Below are 19,496 nucleotides of genomic sequence, written 5' to 3'. Positions count from 1 at the left end.
GGGTTGAAGTCCAGCTTGTGATTGCTTCACATTCAGTAAAGATAGCAATATGTTGCCACACTGGAAGGAATCTGCAGACACAATTTTATCTTTACTAAAATGGTTGTTACAGCACAAAGTAAAGAACACTCTAATAAAACTTGTTAATAAGTTTCATACTTATCATAGTAACTGTGTAGAAGAGGTAACATGGAAAGGTTTTTGTTAGCTGCTGGAGTTTATTTTCAGAAAAAAATGTGAACACTCCCAACTGAAATTCTCTTTAAGAATTTGGAAGCTGCAGAGAGCTGAGCTGATGAAACAGTTGTTCATCATTCCAAAACCCTGCACCCTTGCTTAATTCTAATAATAGTTATACATAATTTGCTCTGTGCTCGTGCTTTTTTCCCCTTCATTATAAGAGTTTAACAACTTTTGAATTTGAAGACTTTTAAAGCAAAATATTTCTGTTAATGAAATAACCCATTAATGATATCATAAGTTTTAGGAATTATTTCCAAAAATACACTATCCTTTGATAATTAAGAAGGATCGTTATCTACCCTTCAGGAATTAAAGTTTTAAAAAAAAGGTTGTTTGAAGTCATTCATGCATGAATATGGTTATCACTGAAGATCAAAAAAGTAATCTGTTCAGGTCACTGGGCATCCATCATCAGTGTGTACGTAACTGCACAAGCCCCTTTCCATCACTGTCAGCTGCTGAGTGGAGCACTACTTTTTCCATTGTGCTGATGGATGCGGATGCACGTTCTCAGCTCTGACCTCAACCTGCAGCAGTAATGCTGCAACATAGTTCTGACATGTATTTCCTGAACAGGTCACTATACATGACTGCACATCTCACAGGTCTCAATATGTAATAAAATTGCCTCAACAATAATGCCTTCTCATTTCAAAACTAATACCTCTGAAAATAAAGTAAAATAATGACATAGTGAGTTAGAAAAATGGCCAGCTGGAGCAGGCTGCACAGCTGTGACTCAAGGTGGTTATTAACCTGTACTGTTTTTATCTCTTCTTTCCAGTTTGCAGGCTCTGATCATTCTCCATTATCTCTGTCTCTTGCTGCTACAACTTAGCATATACAACATACATTTTATCGTTTTACATTTTATTAATTTATAAATACTAAATCTTACAGGGGAAAAAGGTCTGAATGATGAGACCTTTGAAATGGGTATTTGGCAACTTTCTCCTGTCAGCAAAGGTTGTGTATCAGTGGTGGGAGTTACAAACTGCTTCAGAGGCGTGATAAACACTGGGGTTTGATCTAAGCTCCCCACGATATGACCATGGTGTGGTGGACAAAGATTGAGACGAGGATCTTCTGTATGTTACAGGTCTAGGGAACACAATGTTATTCTCAATCTGCTTTCTGTCTTAAATAGCTGAAGTTAATTAGAAAGGTCAAACGTTTCCTGTAAAACCAAGTGTCTGATTCAGATTTCTGGCAGAGAGAAGAAGGGTCAAAGTGTCTTATTGTAGACCTTCCTCCATTTTTAATGTAATGATTCACAGTGCTTTACTCTCTGTTATAGAGGAAAAAAGTAATCTGTAACAGCATTTGATCTTTAAAAAAAAGAAATCTAAAAGATCTGAAGATTGAATTTTTTTCTCTCTTACCTCTGTCTGAGGTCTAACCTTAAATTTCACCAGAGCCTGGCTAATACTTTTCGTTGGGTGCTGGGCATATCTGCAAATAGGTTCAGGGAATAATCTGAGCTGCTGGAGGTATCCGTTTCTTGGCCACTGGGTTGTGTTGCCATTCAGCTTGAAATTGAAGAGTTCTCTGCTTTCCTGTTAATTTTTTTTTCTATTTAAATATTATGATAAATTCATGTGAAATGCAAATATTTTGGTGTGAGCATCGTAATTTCATAAACATTCACTGATTCTTCATAGCTGTTAGTTTTAGGAGAGAAGGGAACAGACTTGGGTCTGGTGTTTGCATCCTCTGGTGGGGAATATTCTCTGCCCATTCTGACATGGGCTGGGAAGGAAGCATGCTAAATGGTTCAAGTGAAATGCAATTTTTTTTCCTTTCTTTTTCAATCATCCACTACAATATGTAAGATGTAGACCGTTGTGATGAAAGATGCTGCTTTAGTTCTTTTCACTTTTGAAAGAGTGGCAAGAATGAAATTCCAGTATGAATGTTTTTCAAGGACATAAGGGATTAATATGTCTTAAAATAGACACCGTTGACTTAGAAATGTATTTTCCACATTTGAATAAGAAAAGATAGGCAGAAAATGTCTTTTCTTCTTTCAGCCTGTTTTGTGAGTTTTGGGATAGTCTGTTTACAAGAGAGTTAAGTTCTGTAGAACCTCAAGAACTTTTGTGGTTTTATGTGCTTAAGTAGTCATGCATGCTTCCATTTTACAGGATTATTTTAGATTCTGGTGATTGCATGGCACCACAGGCTCTTTGTTGCCAGTAAGACCGGGAGGCAACAAGGAGTGAGATTATGGGGAGCGAGACTGAGGGGAGCACACACTGCCTTGAGGAGGGTGCTGGTGAAAGTGGGACCTGTTTCAACTATGTGCTTTATGGGATAGAGGGATCATTGTGAATTGTCCCCTTCTTTTCCTGAGTCTTCAGCAGCAAGGTTTACCTTCTTTTGGTACAGTGTGCTGCCAGCTTGGTTACTAACTCAGATATTTGCTGCCAAGGTGGTCGGAAGGACTGAAGTCACCAGCTCTGGCCGAGTAGCGGAGCGGTGAGCACATGGAGAGCTCCCTCCTGAGAGGAGCGAGCACGGCACATTGTTTCTCCTGTGGGCCTGATTATTTATTTCTGCATTCTGATTCTTAATAGCATAATAACAGACTTGAGACAATAAGATCATTATTTCGCTTCTTGGGTGGTTAAAATTAACTGTGCTCATGGCGTATTTATTCAGTAAAAAAATACAAGTTGTTTAGTAATTGCCCAGAAATTCATTATCTGCATAATGTTCTGTTTCTAAATGTGCATTGCATGACCATTAATCTGTGCCAAGAGCAAGCATGCAGCACTATCTGATGTAATTAGTTTTCCCCTTACATGCCAGGGAGAACATCTGGGCTAATTGTGTGTTGTTGACAAAAGTTGCCATTCTAATAGGGGTCCCTGCTTGTGCACACACACGCTCATTATAGTACAAGCATGCTCATGATTTCAGTTTATCCTCGAGAAAACTGATAGCTCTTACTGATGAGATACTCCTGGTGGTTTGGTGCTGGGGTCACACCATGTCTCTGGGCAGCTTTAGCAGATGTTAGCAGGAGAAAAATGCTCTCAGTTTAAACAGAAAGTAAACAAACCTGTAATGCTGCTTCTTCTGTTTTCTTTTTCCAGCCGCCACTGGTCCAGGCGATTTTCAGTGGTGATCCAGAAGAGATACGGATGTTGATCTACAAAACTGAGGATGTCAACGCCTTGGTATGTGACTTCGCATGTTGTGTACCATGCTTATGGACTGTGGCAATGATAGTATTAAAAATGTCCTCAGTAATTAACTCATAACAGAATGGAAATTATTGGGAAGTTAGAGATTTGGGGCTTCAGTGATATCCTAATTAGGAGTCTGATATATAATTGTCTCTAGCAGGTGACTTTAAATTTTCTAAGTGTATGGTAATTATTCCAAATGTGAAGGTCAGTCAGGGACATTGTTTTTTCTCTTACTGAGAAAATGAATGAAAACAGCTGAAAATTGCATATTTTTACTCTCTGTAGGGTTTCCTTTTATGAAGAGTCTTTGCAGATCAGGAGCTGTTATGCATTTGACTCTACTTGAACTAAAGCTTCACTATAATTCTCAGCAGTGAGAGTAAGGAAGCAGAATCTTGGCCACAATTTGCCCACAAAGGAATTACTGTTTTGCAGACAGGCTTATTCTATCCAGAATGGTAAGCAGCTGTAAAAAAGTAGTAGTTGAGTGCTTTGGCAGTGAAAAAAATCTCCATTTCAACTTGGTCTTTTTTGCAGAAATTGGGGTGTTTTTTCGCCCTTCTTTGATTTTAACTTAAATCTGTACTCTTAGAAACAAGTCCTGCCAGTCCTGACTACGATCTGTGGCCTCTCAAAGTGGTGAGAATAGAAAGCAGGAGCAGAATGATGATTCCCAGGTGTTTCCTGGACTTTAGAATGAACCTTCCTTTTCTTCATGTCTTTCTGTGACGTAAAACCATCAGTTTATTCATCGCTGACTCCAGGAGCTGGTCTGGTATAGTCTTGGCACTGCAGCTTTTGCAGGTAGTGGGGTCCAAGTGTCTGGTTCAGAGCTGCCAAAAGGAACTGGACAGGTGATCCTTCAGATCTGGCTGACTGGGGCTCCACCCCGTTTGCTGTCCAGTAGAAGGAAAAAGACTTGCTGCTGTTTTAAATCTGATCCAGGACCTTGATGTTAAACTTTCCCTGTGATTATCAGTACCTGATTGCTTTCTTCAAAGTTCCTAAAAGTGCTTCTTTAAAGAATCATCTCCCTTGAGTTTTCTCCTTCATTGTTTTTTGCTGATGATCTTAATAAACCAAAGGAAAAAACCAAACCCAACCAAACAAAACCCCTTCAGCAAACTAGATGAACACCATAGTCCTAAAATTTCCTCTGTATTTCACACTGGATTTTCAAAATAGCATTTCGTGTACAAGGTTTTTGTGGCCTGCTCCAATGTTCTTCTATCCTTTGGCTGCAAGTGTGTTAGGGATGGTTGCTAGGGAGATGCTCTCAAGCTGTCAGGTGCAAGATTAGATGAAGAATATGTGTTTTGCAGATGAGTACCCTAGTACTAAATAGAAAAGGTCATTGAATGGTTTTGCCCAGAATATTATTTACAATGCTCAAAATCCACCCAAGAATGCTTTGCCTGAACAGCTTTTTTGTCAGGAGAAAAATGCAAAGCTGTTCTTTGACAGAGAATTAGAAAAATATTGGTCAACACAAACTCTGAAGATTGTGTTCTGAATAGTGACTGCAGGGAAGTGTCAATTGCTTAAAATATCACTAAAGAAAGATGAAAAGAATTCCCCCTCATTGTGCTGTGAGCTGGCAATTTGCATCGCATGCTTATGTTTCTATTTTAAGGGTGTTTTTAATTACTTCCATGTTAGTGTTTGGTTGCTCACATGAGAGGAAACTCTGACACTGTTTGGCAGAGATTTGTCCTTTGTTGATCATTTTGGTTGGCTGTGTTAACAGTGGAATAGTTCAAATATAGGTAGGACAGGGATACAAAATAAAATTCTGGTTTTGCAGCAAGCTTTGGGAATTTTTGAAGTTTAAAAAATTGGTGTTTTTTAATGTCCATCAAGAGAAGTATTTGGAAGACAGAAGAAAAAGTGCATGGAGAAACAACACAAAATTAGGAATGCATGTGCATACTTCCCAAGAGAAAATTAATCTCAGGAAAGAGTTTGGAGGAAGTCAGAAGTTTAGAGTATTACTCTTTTTTTTTTTGGTCTGCTAAAATAATTAGTAACTTCCCAAGCCAAGGATGTGTTTGTTGATGGAAATGGCTACCTTCTGGATACTGCTCTAACTGTGACTTCTATTTTGCAACAAAGTGAAATCTGCTTGGATTACAAGTGTGGTTTTAGTTCATTCTGCCACCGTAATTGTCACTTTGACCTCTCCAGTCCCTACCTGTGCTCTGGGGGCATGCAATGCTACTTGTGCATCCTGAGGGCACGGACTCTGTTATACTTCACTGGCAATGAGCAATTCCCTACCCCTGGGTACTGAATCCACACTGTGTCCATGGGAAGTGTGGTCTGCCTGTGGGCAGCATTCAGCAGCCTGTTTTTTCAGGACATTTGTGATGTCACTTGGACAATCCAGACTGCCAGATTAGTTGTAGGTAGACATCTTCTACACTTGCTGATTGGTACATTCAGAAGTAGCAGGGTGATCATGCTATGTGTATGTAGATGGGGATTTTTTGGGGCGCTGTTTTTATTTAGGGAAGAGTGGGAGAGAATGACTCCCAGAATCTAGGGGCTAATCTGCATGCAGTTGTAACCCCTTCTTATTTGGGATTCATAATACATGTGCTTAAGTCTGTAAAGTCCAGTTCTTATGTTAAATGTTACAAATCAAAATCCTTCCTGTGAAATTTCCATTTTCCTCTCAGTCTTCTTGTTTAGTTTCCCTTTAAGACATCCAAAGTCAAACAAAAAGGTCAAAAAAACTCTCCAGTATTCTTCCCAATAACTGATGTGTTATTTGCAAGTGATTTCATTCTCTGTTTTTATTTTTTATCCTCTAATGCTGTGTTTTCTCTTGGATAGAACCCTGTTTCTAGCTGCAGAGTGTCAGGCAGCAGCACCAGCAGAGATTGCAGGGCCACACATGCAGGACCATTATTTAGGGGGTGGTTTATTATGAGATAAGGAGGGCAGGAAGGAAGTAATTATGGAGACACATATATGTGTGCTGTTTATTACTTTTTTTCTCATTATCCTGCTTGGAAAGGCATAGATTTTCAGGACTGCCTTTGTCAGGAGGATTCAGGCTTCATCCAGGTTTTCACACACGCACACAAGTTCTATATATTCCTGTACTATTGCTAAGCATGTTTTTGGAGGTGCTGTGAGTGTTTGAGGGTAAAAGTGTGCACATGTTTAGGACTGTGAGTCTGAAAGGCTTTGCATGTTTGGGATAGCTGAAGTGGAAACCAGCTTGTTGTTCAGTTCAGAGTGACATGCCTGACTTTGGACTAGGAGAGGCTGTAATGGTGATATTTCAGGAATCCTGGAACACCAGACCCTTACCTCAGCTCATCCAAGGAACAGTGATTACCTTTTTGGAATCTGGAGCCTTGCAGGAGAATAGAGCTATCCTGGAAGTAAATGCTCCTCTTCTAGACGTGGTTTTGCTGTGCTGGAAAGTCTTCTGGAGGATTTAGTCAAGAACTTTGGAAGGCTTCTGCTTTGACACAGACTGACAGTTTGGTGCCAGGTAATAGCTGACTTCCACTGGGTATTTAGCCTCTCATAGTGCTGTTTAATATGCTGTTTATTTAAGTGGGAAGTGATGGAAAATTTTTTTTTACAGAAACTATGAACAATTCTCCATTATGTAAGACATTTGAACATGAAATTACACTGATGTTTGCAATGCAAGTTAACTAGCATGACTTTTATTTAGATTAAATATTTTTTTGGCTTAGATTTTTTTAAAAAAATATTTTATAAAGAAAGTTTTTGAACTGTGAAGATGATTCTGCTGGAGAGACAGAGTCTGAAATATTCTGGGTTGCTTTGCAACAGCATGCTAGTGTAGTAATGGTTGCTGTGTTATATATATCTGTGCTGGTGACTCATGTTATCAGTTTGAGACAGTTAAGGATGTATAGACCATTAAAGTCTCAGGGCAGGGTTTGGCTGTAACTGCATTATTTTCTTCAAAGGCAGCAATATCAGCCTGAAATACTTGAATTTTCTGAATCTTTTCCCATCCTGAGTGATGTATGCTCCCATGCCTTAGCACCCCCCATCCAAAGTCAAAATTGTATTTATAAAAATGAAGGAGTTATTTAAGTCTATCTTTTGAGTCTTACACTGAATACCCATAAGCATCAGAATATTTCTGTTCTTTAGGATAACAGTTTCTATGGTCTCAATCTGGAATTAGTAATTAATTTTTAAAGTTACGCTTTTCTAGCATAAAAGTCACTGTCAGCCTCATGGAAGGCAAGTGTTAGATGAGGGGGGAGAGAGAAGATAATTTTTCATGTTCTAGAAGATCTAAGTATTTACCTCTTCTACCTCATGAGCACTTGGCAATTTAAGAGTCAGTCCAGAAAAATCTTTGTTTCTGAGGCTAAACTGAAGACTGTGAAATGAGAGGTGCTGAAACCAGGATCTGCATTTTCAGATGGGAATTTCTATGCTTGATTATTACCATGCAGAAGAAAGAGCACAAGGCATAAGTTACACAGCTTGGCTTTCACCTTCACCAGTGGTGCTCACATTCAAACATTTCAATTTGCTCTGTGAAATACAGGCTTTAATAAAAGAATGTATGAAGAGGAGGAAATCCTTGAAGCAGCAGAGATTTTCTTAGTACACCATCAGCTTTTGGCTCTGAATGGTTGTAAATAGCCCAAGAAGTAGGTGCTCATATGCTTTTGGCCTCCTCAGTAGCTCCTACCAGTTCCTAATATTTAATTTTTCTGAAGTCAACTTGTATCTGAATTTTTTTTTTAATGGTTGTGCTATTTAAATGAGGTATACTCAGATGTAACAACTGTGTATGGAGTGAATGAGCAGGAGGCTTGTTTCTGTCATTATTTTGGTTAGACTTGATCAGTGGAAGTCATAACCATTCATGTGCTTTATTCTGCCACCCAGCCACATTTTGAAGGTGGTGGGAGTCCAAAGGCTTCAGTAACTCAGTTTCTGTGGTGCATTAAACTCCTTCTGCAAACTCCAACTATTCCTGTTAGCTTCTCAGTCAGTTTGGTGACAAAGAAAGGGTACATTCATTTATTTTCTGCAGCAGTTGCATTTACATTTTAATAGTAAATAACTCTGTCCTAAGCATCACCTGATCTGAGCAGTTGCAGTTGATATTGAAATTCAAATCCATTATCTCCCTTGAGATATAGGCTGTGTTGAGGAGAAAATGTAGGCCCTTTCCTTAATGTACCTGAATATTTTACATGTGCTGATATGATTAATTCAGCTCACTGTTCTGCTAATCTTCCTGTACCCCAAGGCTCTGATCCAATAAAGCACTTAAGGACTAGTCTAATTTTAAGCCTATGGGGGCCTTATCAGTGCCACTGTAATCACTTGAACAGTTTAAGCATGTGTTGAGTGTTTTTCTTGCTGAGGCCTTCTGTTCCTGATTGCCTGGCTGTTAGATTCTTAGTTTCTTTTATCTGTTAAAAAAAAAAAATTTTTTTTAGACAATGTTAACCTGCAGCATCATCTTTTCTGTGAACTAATATAGGCTGCTAATACAGTTTTCATAGAATTACAGAATGCTCTGGGTTGAGAGTGACCTTAAAGATCATCTCATTCCAACCTCCTGCCATGAGGGACACCTTTCACCTTTTGCTAGACCAGGTTGCTCAAAGCTCCATCCAACCTGGCCCTGAACACTTGCAGGGATGGGGCATCCACAGCTTCTCTGGACACTCTGTGTCAGTACCTCACCACCTTCACAGTAAAGAATTTATTCTCAGTATCTAATCTAAACTTGCCCTCTTAACAGCTTGAAACCATTTCCCCTTGTCCTAGCACTACACTCCCTTGTAAAAAGTCCCTCTCCAGCTCTCTTGTAGGCCCCCTTTAGGTACTGGAAAGAGAGTTTATCTCATCTTGGCATGATTTTCTAGCCATTGTTTATAGCTTATCTACTGTCTCTTACTGACTGTTCTTCTGAGAACTGCACTTGAAGCAGGTCTGATTATTTGTCTTAATGCTTTTTGTAATTCTGTTATCATCTCTTCCTCTGCTTACTTTCCTTGCCTTGATAATGTATGTTGAGGTTTGGGGTTCTGCCAAGCCTTTCCTTGGAATGACAAATTTTATCCCTCTCTCTGTGTATAGGCTCCAGTCTTTAGACCATTATTGATTTACTTCAGTGCTCCTGTTACCAGCACCATGGGACGAGGATGTCTAGAGCTGAGCGGATTTTGGGGTGCGGGTTGGGCGCCCAGCCAGAGAGTGAGGAGGTGTGGCTGTGAGGGAACACGGCTCTGAGGGGGACACAATGACAGTGGTGGGGCAGACAGGCAGAAGCCTCAGTTCCTCTGTTTCAGTATCAGTGCTGTGCACAGTCTAAACAGGAACTCGAGGATGTTCCTCCACTGAGTTGCTCAACCGCGGGCTCAGCTGCGGGTGTAGTGTGTCGATTTCTCCCTGCCAGAATCCTGAAAATGTTGCCTATGTGCAAGTGAACTCTGATTTGTGCCTGGTTGTGATAAATTGAGAAATTTTAGGACTTTTTCCTCTTGGAGAAATAAAGCTTAAGTTTTGTGACTAAATCCATCTTTCTCTGAAAACTTGATTCGCTCTCAAGATGATAGGATTTTGTATTGATTTTAAAAACTGAAAGCTTAGAAAGCTTACAGAGTGTTATTCCTGCTACAGAAGGATAAAATTTTCTGTTTCATGTCCTTTCCTCTCTCAGTTATCAAATTTGCATCAGATATACAGTTTAATACAGAAAACTGCTTATAGTCAACAAAGCAGTGAGTAGCCTTGGTTCCATGATATAGAAAACTGCTTGGTCTTGTATCATTAGCATTCAACTTCAAACTGCTTTGCTTTTGCCAAGCTTGGCTGTGTTGCACTGATAGGTACAATGGCTATTAGAAATACTGTGTTGTACTACAGAGAGCTTCATGCATTAATACCAACAAACTAAAAAAGAAACCCCAAACCAACTGGTTGTATTGTTGTATATATGTTTGGTCAGTCAGTATGTTTTTTACCATGGGTAGCCTTAGGATAGGGAATATGGAAACTATGGAAGGTCTCCTATGCACGTATGTAGCCTGTAGAAGCTGATCTGTGCTGTTAGGAACTGATCATATGAAAGTACCTTGTGATAGTGGTTCCTGAGTGAACACTGCTGCATGGGCACTGCTTAATATTCTTTTAATTTGCCTACCATGTGAGCAGGTAAAAGTCTGTAAGAGAACTTCCCCTCTGACCTGTGACTATTAGGATTTTTATAACCAGTCTTCTGAGTGTTTCATGTACATGCCCAATATGTAAAGATCAAAACCCAATGCAGCAGAATTTGAGGAGTACATACATTATGTATGTCTAAAAATACATACAAATATAAAAATTAAATATATATGATTCTGGTGATCAGTGGCTCTCTGCTTCTCAGTGCTGGAAAACAATTTTCAACATTCCCATGACAAATGGTTCTGCTGCACAGACTTGTCCACATTTATAGCATACTTTGAAGATATTCCAGAATAGCTTATTGTTGATGACCACTTGGGCATGTTAAAGTGATATTTTTCATGACAGGCTCAGAGATCTGTTTCAGGGACAGAGTGTAAATATTGGTAGGATTTCACTGTTGGTATTGTTTGCAAGACGTGTTGAATTTGTTACCAGCTTAAAATATTTAATGCTAGTAGGTTGCAATAAGTTTGATGGATAAGGTCTCTTAGAACTTATTTTTGTGGTTAAGAAACCAAAACGAAATGCATTTAGGTTGGAAACAGGGATCAAATAGCACAATGAGCAGTATCAGCAGTTCTTGTGATTGTTATTGCCCATATTGTAATATTTAGCAGTTTCTTTTAAAGGCCTGTGTTCTGGAATCAGCTGAATAAAGCAGTAAAATAAAGGTTTTTTGTGAACACTGTATTTATAGCCCTTGAAATTAAAAAAGAAAATCTTTAAAATGGACTCCCTCATTTGGAAAATTACAGAAATCAAATAAAAGTAGACATATTTCAGAAGTCATATATATGATCACTAGCAATTCTTCTAACTTTAAAGACAGATTTGACTGATAATAATTTATGTTTAAGGGTCAGCCAAGGTGTACATGACTCTTTTGGGCTGCTGTAGATATCCAGGCTAACTGGTGTACAAGAATCTTTGTAGACAAAGAGGAGTTTGCACCTTGACCTTGTGTGTGGTTCCAAACCATTCTCCTGACATATCCTGCTGAAGACTCTGGTGTTGTACTGTTGCAAGCTGCATTGCCAAGTCTGATATCCAGAAGCATCTGGATTATGTTGCTGTGATACTTAAGAGTGGAAAATGTTTCTAAAGGAGACCCAAAGATGCTCTCTTTGCTCGTTTTAGATTTGATTTCATCTGCCTCTAAATAGGATATCTGAGTAAAGGCAATGTCTCTGCATGGTGGGGTGGAAACCAGTGATAAAAAATAGGGGATTACTGGGAGGAAATGTGTTGTTGAGATCTTGGATTCTGTTCTTTCACTGGCTGAGATTGCATTTCTAATTATAAACAGAAATGCACACAGAAAAATAAATGTTTACAAATCCTTTGCTCTTTAACACCAATGCCTGCACTTACTGACCATGTTTTATGACTGGACAATCTGTGGTTTTGTAGGATGCCGAGAAAAGGACCCCTCTTCACGTTGCATCATTTCTGGGGGATGCAGACATCATTGAGCTTCTCATTTTGTCAGGTAAGGTACAGTCCCTCACTGCTATTAACTGGTAAATCAGCTAATTTTGAAGCTACAAGGAATACCCAACAAACCATACATGAGGGAGTTTTGGGCATTGCCTATTTCTGAGTTTCACAGAGCTGGTTGCATTTGTTGCAAGCTTAGAAAATACATGTAAATTTGGTGATACAATTGTAAAACACATCCTGTGACTGAGCAGAATTAATAAACAAAGTAACTAGCTATTAACCACTTATAAAGCATTCAAACTGACAGTATTTGTGATTCAGAAATTTGCTGTAGTACATGTTTGAAATGGGGGTTCACATCCTGGAGTACAAGCCAAGAATTCCTGTTAAGCGAAAATTATGGAATAATAGCAAAAAAATTATAAATTAGTTTAAATGAATTGTAAGTGCTATTTACATTAGAGGCATGTTTCTAAGAGTCAGGAAGTTTATTTGGATATTAGAAACTGTGCAGTAGGAAGTATCTAAACAAAAGAAATAAAAAAAAATGTTTCCCAACTGTTGTAGTGACAGAAAACATGTTCAAAATATGTCAGAACAAAGCATAAAGCAGTCATCTCTCAAGAAGCGAGCATAATTCATGGCAGACTCCTGGATGTGCTTGCAGATTTCAAAGGCAGTGTTTTTTTAAGCTGGAGAACTGTAAGAGTAAAGCTTATGGGGATTTAAGAATGTGGGACTGAAAGGATCCTTATGGTACAAACGTCTCACCCCTTGCAAGCAACTTTGCTACACAATTGGTTTCACGAATTTTTAGACTGCTTCTTCAAATGAATTCTTTTTTTTTTTTTTTCCAGTTATTTCAGAATTCTCAACCCTGTGATTACAAGGCACCTTCTAATTTCCAACCTTGAATCCTAGAATAATTCAGGCTGGGAGGTATTTCTAGAAATGACCTGATCCAGCCTCCTGCTTAGAGCCCCAGCCAATTTCAAAGTCAGATCAGGCTGTTGATGGGTGCATGCAGACCACTCAAACAAATTTCTTTGGCTCACCAGTCTAGCCAGACCTGGAGAAGGCAGAAAATGAGAACGCAGTTTGCTGTAGCTATGTGTTTCCTCTGTTCATTTTGGGGGAATTTTGGGTTGCTTAATTGCTTAGTGAGGGTAAGCTGGACATGTAGCTGGACAAACATCACACATCAGATCTTTCTGCTCTACCCCTGATGGCTGCAGAATGGTTGAAATGAGCACTGCTCTGCTGACAGGTTATGCTTGGGTGGGTTTTCAGTGTGCTAAATGCAAACATGATTTTCTTCCTTGGGAGGAAATAATAATAAATTTAACCTGTGCATATGTTCTTGCAGAGTGTGTTGTTTGTCACATACTGCTGTTCCATTGTGGTGTGAGGAGACTGCAGGAGCAATGTATTTTTTCAAGTTTTGCAAGCAACAGCACAAGTGATTCCTCACTGCCAAAATGTCATCCATGGGCTATAGGATTTGTCTGATCAACAGCATAAAATGTAGGTGATGCATCTTGGGGAGTTTTTATATATCCAAGTGAGTGTGAAACACGTACAGTGTAGGCTGTTAAAAACGGAACTTTGTGTCAGTGGGACTGTGCTGGGGTTCATTCTGCAGGGACTGTGTGGATCTTTCCCAACTAGCTCAGCATGAGTCAAAATTAGTGCTTTATATTCTACTTATTCATTGTCCTTTAATATCTGAAGTATCATTACTCATGATGAGCATGAGTACTTGTATCCAAGAGCAGGTTTGGAGGTTTCTGGGCCTTGGAGGAGCAGGTTTATGAGTTGTTATAAGCACCTCTTTGTGACTGTGATCTCTCCATGAACTAGGCTGCAAAGACAAGTGCAGCATCTTCCTTTGCTTCACCTCTTCAGTCAGTAACTGGTGGTAGTAAAAGTGTGTCATAAAATATTAATCTGAACATAACACTTAGTTACATAAGCAGAAAAACTTTGTCGTCTGACTTTAGAATGAGACGGTGTTTTCACAGAGAGAAAGCACACAAATGCTTGCTGTTGGTGTCAAGAAATATTCTCAGCATGAGTAGAAGCTAGGAGGATTTCATTTTGTACAGGAGAGAAATTAAACTAAATACACACCTGAGATTTGTGGTCTATAAACTGGTGGTGGCACAAATAAATATAGTGTCTAATGAATAAAATTTCTGCCCAGGTAGTTGGAGACAGACCAGGAATGGCTTTCTAGGTAGCCAGTGAAATGGAGTCTGTTTGGAATTGATAACAGGAGAGAGAGTGCCAGATCCCTCCACTGGTGTGAGTCACCATGGCCCATTAAATGTCAGAGCCAGATAGGTTTATACCAGCTCAAAGGTCTGATCCATAATCATATGGTTCAAACTGGGGAAGTGTGCTGTGAGGTTTTGTTTTTCCAGGCTACATGAAAGTAGGGAGCTTTGAGCACTTCTTCACCTCCTTTCTGTCAGAAAGGAGAAGGAGCAGGGTAGCCATCTCACAGAAGGAATCTCTATGATTCCACAGCCATGGATGTGCAAGAACAACTGGGCAAATGAAAGCTCCATTCCCATTTGTGCTCGTGCCTCTCTCCATCCTGGGCTTTGTGCTGGTGCCTGAGGGGATCATGTTTAAGCTCAGTCCCTTACCCCTTGTTCCTCACCAAGGCGCTTCCCATCTTGGCAATATTACCGTGCTTTACTATTTCAGAAGACTCTGAGCTTCTCTCCAAGAAGTTGTCCTGACATTTTGGTGGGCCTATTGCTGTGTCTTACAGGAGAAATTGGAAAGGTACACATAAATAATGACATTAATAGGTTAAAGAGTAGAGTTTTCTTCCTCCATTGACTATCCCTAATATTGGAGATTTCGACTGTGGAATCTAGAGACGTGGATTTGGCAGATGTGCTGGATGGAAAACTGTGCTTTGGTTATGATAAAGAGATGTTAACTTTATTCCTGAAAGCCAGCATCAAGTTGTTTATTTCAGATCTCAAAAGAACAGGGGCAGTTGCAGATTTATTTCCTCTTCTGGCAGAAAAATTTGAGAGTGAAAAATGGCAAAGATTACAAAACAGCCGTATTAAAGAAAAGTAGAGTACAGAAGGTTTCCTCTCTGTTGATTTTATCTGTAACATTATATGTTATGTTGTCTACTTCAGCCTCACAAAGCAAATCCCTACAGCTAAACCTTTCCTTCAGGCTCAGGGGTACAAGCCCTCCCAAGAGCATGGTGCAGAAGGTGAGGCTGAGAAAAGGCTTTACTCTGAAGAACTTTTGTTTTTTTTTTAAAGTGGGTATTTTATAGGATGGGTGGGTGCTGTGGCTACCTGAAAGGATTTAGAGTGAAATCTTTAAAGCATCTTATATTTTCAAGGAAAATTGTGCTATGATTGACACAATATACACCAGTTGGAATGTTTAGTAGCCCTCTTTGTCCTTATAGACACACAGATTAATTCATGGAGTATTGTAGGAAGTGCATTGAAATGTGGTTAATGGTCCAGAGTGAAGAGAGGGACACTGAATTTCCGGTTGACTTTGAGGATGTGTTGTGGGATGGTCTTGAAAATTTAAGCTTCTGGAGTTTGTACACAGCTCATTTTAGATGTATGAGCATGTTCTAGAGCACTTAGTCTTTAAAATTGGATTTCTGTGTTACTCTGCTTTCAAAGGGCTGTCCTCAGGGCTGTCACAGGATGGGCCTCCAAATTCCTGGACTGTAGAGGACACCTTTGAAAACATGAGCATTGCTCTCCCAGTGCCTCTGCTTGATCATCCTTAAAACGACAGATATTTTCTGTCCATGAAGGAGTGCATCAGTGCTGGTGAAGTTTTTTCATTGTCATTAACCATTGCCTGCAAAGAACTGCTGGGAACCTAGGAAGTTGAATTTTGGTGAAGGAAATGGGCAAGAGGAAATGTTTTGAAACATCTCTTCAGAAGACGTGCATCTCAGTAGATGGACAAGAGCAGGTTCTGTAACAGGCAATGGCTGAATTGTGTAGCTCCTGAGAAACAAACAGAAATCACAAACATATTCAGCTGATGCACTGCATTAGATACCTAAGAACAACTTCACTGTTTCACATGAAGAGGCACAAGGAGGCAAAGGGATGTGGAAAACAGCTGAGAAAGAAAAGGCTGATAGCGTGCTGTGTGTTATTTTCTTAATACTAGTCTTGTTTTCCTTTTACTATTTTCTTCAGTTGCTTTCTTGGCAATTATTTCAGTTTCTCAAAGGGTAAGTGGATCAGTGAAGGGCATGAATAGCTACTGATAGAGATACTTCTCTAGGTTTTCTCATCATCTTCGTACTCACCAATGCTGCTGGAGTTGTTAAATACTGAGGAATAATGTTTGTCATGCTTTGCTACTCCACATATTAGGCTTTCTGATTTGTAACCATCTGCTTGTAGGAGTTAGTGAATGGGTAGAGGTAAAACAAAAGAAACCTTAGTTAAGAACATAAGGCAAAACCCCAAGGCAAATACCAAACAAATTTCTCAACCCCAAAAGAGGTATTTGCTGTCAGTCGCTAGGAATTCACATAAACAGTTTGCATCTTCAAGATAGCTACCAGGTCAAATCAGGATAATGGAAGGTACCTTGAAGTCCTGATGGTGGACAAAGTTGTTGTTTTCTTTGTCTCTAGAGCCTCACACAGTGCAGGCAAAGGGCAGGATGCTAATGTGTCAGCTGTAATGGCCTTCTTACGAAGACAGAAGAAGGGAAAAGCTTCCTTGCTTAGACAGATTAATTAGAAAACTCTTTGAAACTGTCTAATGGATGTTTTTCCAGAGGGCAGTTGTGCCACCAGGTACCAGGTTCTGAGGTGAGTTTGGAGGATTGCCTCTAATTGTTGCAGTAGTTATGAAAGTGGCTTTGTTTTTCTTCAGCCAAAAAACTGCATCCTGACTTGTGGAAATATGCAAGAACTTGTTTTCTCTCTGATTATTTAGCACAATTCCCAATAACCACTGTGATTCACAGGCAAGCATCTTAATATTCCTGAGAATTAGCTCTCAGAAAGTACTGGTGATTCAGAGAGTGGGATTTATTAATTACAGCCTTTTGAATGCACTTAAGTTATGGTGCAAAATGAAGCTTAAGCATCCCTTTGTTCATCAAGTTCAGAGGCTCACCCAGGCTGTGCACATGACACTTGTGCTTCTCTACATTTTTTTCTGCATGTGCTACTCTTCTCAGACTAGTACTGCTACCTGCAAACCTGTAAGGTACAATATTTTCAGGTTAAGCCCTTTTAAAAATTAGTTTCTCTAGTCCTTATCACTAGATTCCCTTCCTGAGGTATCGCATCAGTTAAAAGCTTTAATATTTCTTGCAACCAAATCTTTTTGATCACACAAATGTACAGGATCCCTTTTTAAAAAAAATGTTCGGGTCTGCAGTCAGCCAGAACCACTGCAGTTGTCAAATACTCTTCCTTTATCCTTTTTTCTGGCAAGCCAGCCCAAATCCATCCTCTTGCCCAGCTGCCCTTGTCAGAGCACCTGTTTGCACTAAACTGCACAGGAGGCAGATGAGTGGTCTCCTTCATCCCTGCTCTTCTGTTGTTTGCTCAGTAACACCCACAGGACTTCATGTAGTAAGTGCCCAGTTTTGTCTCCAACCTGAGCATTTCCTGGTCCTGTTTTCTTGATCCCAGCAGGATTTGCAAAGCAAGGAAGTGGTTATTTTTTATTGGTCTGCCTGATGGAGCTGGTTGCTCAGGCTAGTTCCCTTCATTATGTCTGCAGTGCTTTGAGCAAAGGGTGCTTTTCTTCCCCCCAGCTGTATCAGGTGATCTAAAAAAATGCATCTACATAGACACATGTGTACACACATACATATGTAATCCCTCCAACAAATCTTGGGGTTTTTTTGTGTCCTGTAGACAAAGCAATTCCTCATAATAGTCCTATCTATGCGGTTCCTTTCTTTCCAAATCACACTTTATCTATCTGACATCTGGAAATGCATTTCCAAGGTGAACGTGGTGCCAGGAGAGTCCCGGGGAGCACTGAGAGTACTCAGCTCTGGTTACTAGGAAACAGCTGGGCCAGGCTCTCAGTGTCACACCCAAGGCGTGCATGTAACCTCTGCTGTTTATTTGCAGGCGCTCGTGTTAATGCCAAGGACAATATGTGGCTGACTCCTCTCCATCGAGCAGTTGCTTCAAGAAGTGAAGTGAGTAAGATTTGATCACCCTGCTTTTACACATAAACAACATGCTGGGGGAAAAGCAAACCCTGGAGAGCTGGGGTAGGTGGCATGGGGATGCGAAGAGGGGAGCCATTTCCTGCATGCAGGGCACTGCAGCTGGAGGCCAGCGTTTACAAGTTACCTATAGCTGCTTTTGAGCCTTCATGTGCTTGATTTCCACCTTGCTTTACATTATCATAGCAAGTGATAGGGAGTAGTGACCAGGACCCACATGGGATAGAGCCCACAGTGGTTTACAGTGCCCATGTCATCTTCAGCTGGTGAAAAAAGAGGAGTAAATCCCTGTGGATGTGTGCATGCTGTGTGTGTGCCAGAAGGGAGTGGATGTGGATGTGATCCAATATGCATTACCACATAGTTTGTTTTGGTTAATTACATTTCAAGGCATCCGTTAGGTTTTCTGTTAATGCATTTGATTCATGTGTAAGGGAGGGTTTGCCCATATTTCTTCTGCTTGACAAATAGAAATCTTCTGGCATCATGTTGTACCTCTTCCATTGCTATCTTAAAAAGGAGCAGCAATAACTACCAGGAATGCAGCTTGGGCTTTACTGTGTTTTCAACTGCACCATTATTCTTGGCTTTCCATTGTGGACCTCCCTGTCTACTTTTACCCTCCCAATACTTAGTTAACAGTGAGCCCAGCTACAGACTGAATTGGCTGCTGGGGACGAGGGGAGGGATTGTAAAAGAGACAGAGGGTGGCTGTTTTCCAGAGCCTGATGGACTTGAATCACCTCTGTAACACTCCAGCACTTGCCAAGCCTGGAGGCAGGAATCCTGGGCTCGCTTCTGAACTCGGGAATTGTTTGGCTGCTGGCTGAGCTTCCCAGCTGCTGGCATCCACTAAAACCCTCTGAAAGGAATATCTGATAGACTATGAATGCTGTAATGAGGCAAAATACAAAAAGCCATGTTGGAAAACAAAGATCAGACTTAAACCTTAAAAAACAGCCACAGTCTTTCTGATGCGGGAATTGCAGTGTGCTTGGGGTTGGTTTTTTTTTTTGGATGTGTCAGAGTACATGATTTTTATCGTCAGTGACAGTCCTAACAGAAAATATATGTCTTTCTGTGGCTTTGAGTCTCATCTTTAACTCTTTGTCAGCTGAAGCACAATGAGAAAGTGTGCTGGCAGTTCTGGTCCCTCTCAGTGAGTGCCCAGGTGCATTAGTGAGGCAGCAGGGGAAG

The 19,496-nt window shown here is 40.1% G+C and overlaps 1 protein-coding gene across 8 annotated transcripts in view; it reads left to right on the top strand.

The window, feature by feature from the left end:
- Positions 1–19,496, top strand: part of ANKRD44 (ankyrin repeat domain 44) — a 132,542-nt gene that overhangs the window by 58,715 nt on the left and 54,331 nt on the right. For all 8 annotated transcript variants that reach the window (XM_069022060.1, XM_069022063.1, XM_069022059.1 and 5 more), the window contains exons 2-4: positions 3,342–3,425; positions 12,048–12,126; positions 18,199–18,269. In XM_069022060.1, the coding sequence (XP_068878161.1) occupies positions 3,390–3,425; positions 12,048–12,126; positions 18,199–18,269 (186 nt within the window). In that variant the 5' untranslated portion in view covers positions 3,342–3,389. The remainder of the gene's footprint in view (positions 1–3,341; positions 3,426–12,047; positions 12,127–18,198; positions 18,270–19,496) is intronic.

Source organism: Aphelocoma coerulescens, chromosome 7 (genome assembly GCF_041296385.1).
Source record: "Aphelocoma coerulescens isolate FSJ_1873_10779 chromosome 7, UR_Acoe_1.0, whole genome shotgun sequence".
NCBI lineage: Eukaryota > Metazoa > Chordata > Aves > Passeriformes > Corvidae > Aphelocoma > Aphelocoma coerulescens.
Note: the sequence above shows the minus strand (reverse complement) of the source record. Positions and strands in the feature narration are given on the sequence as shown.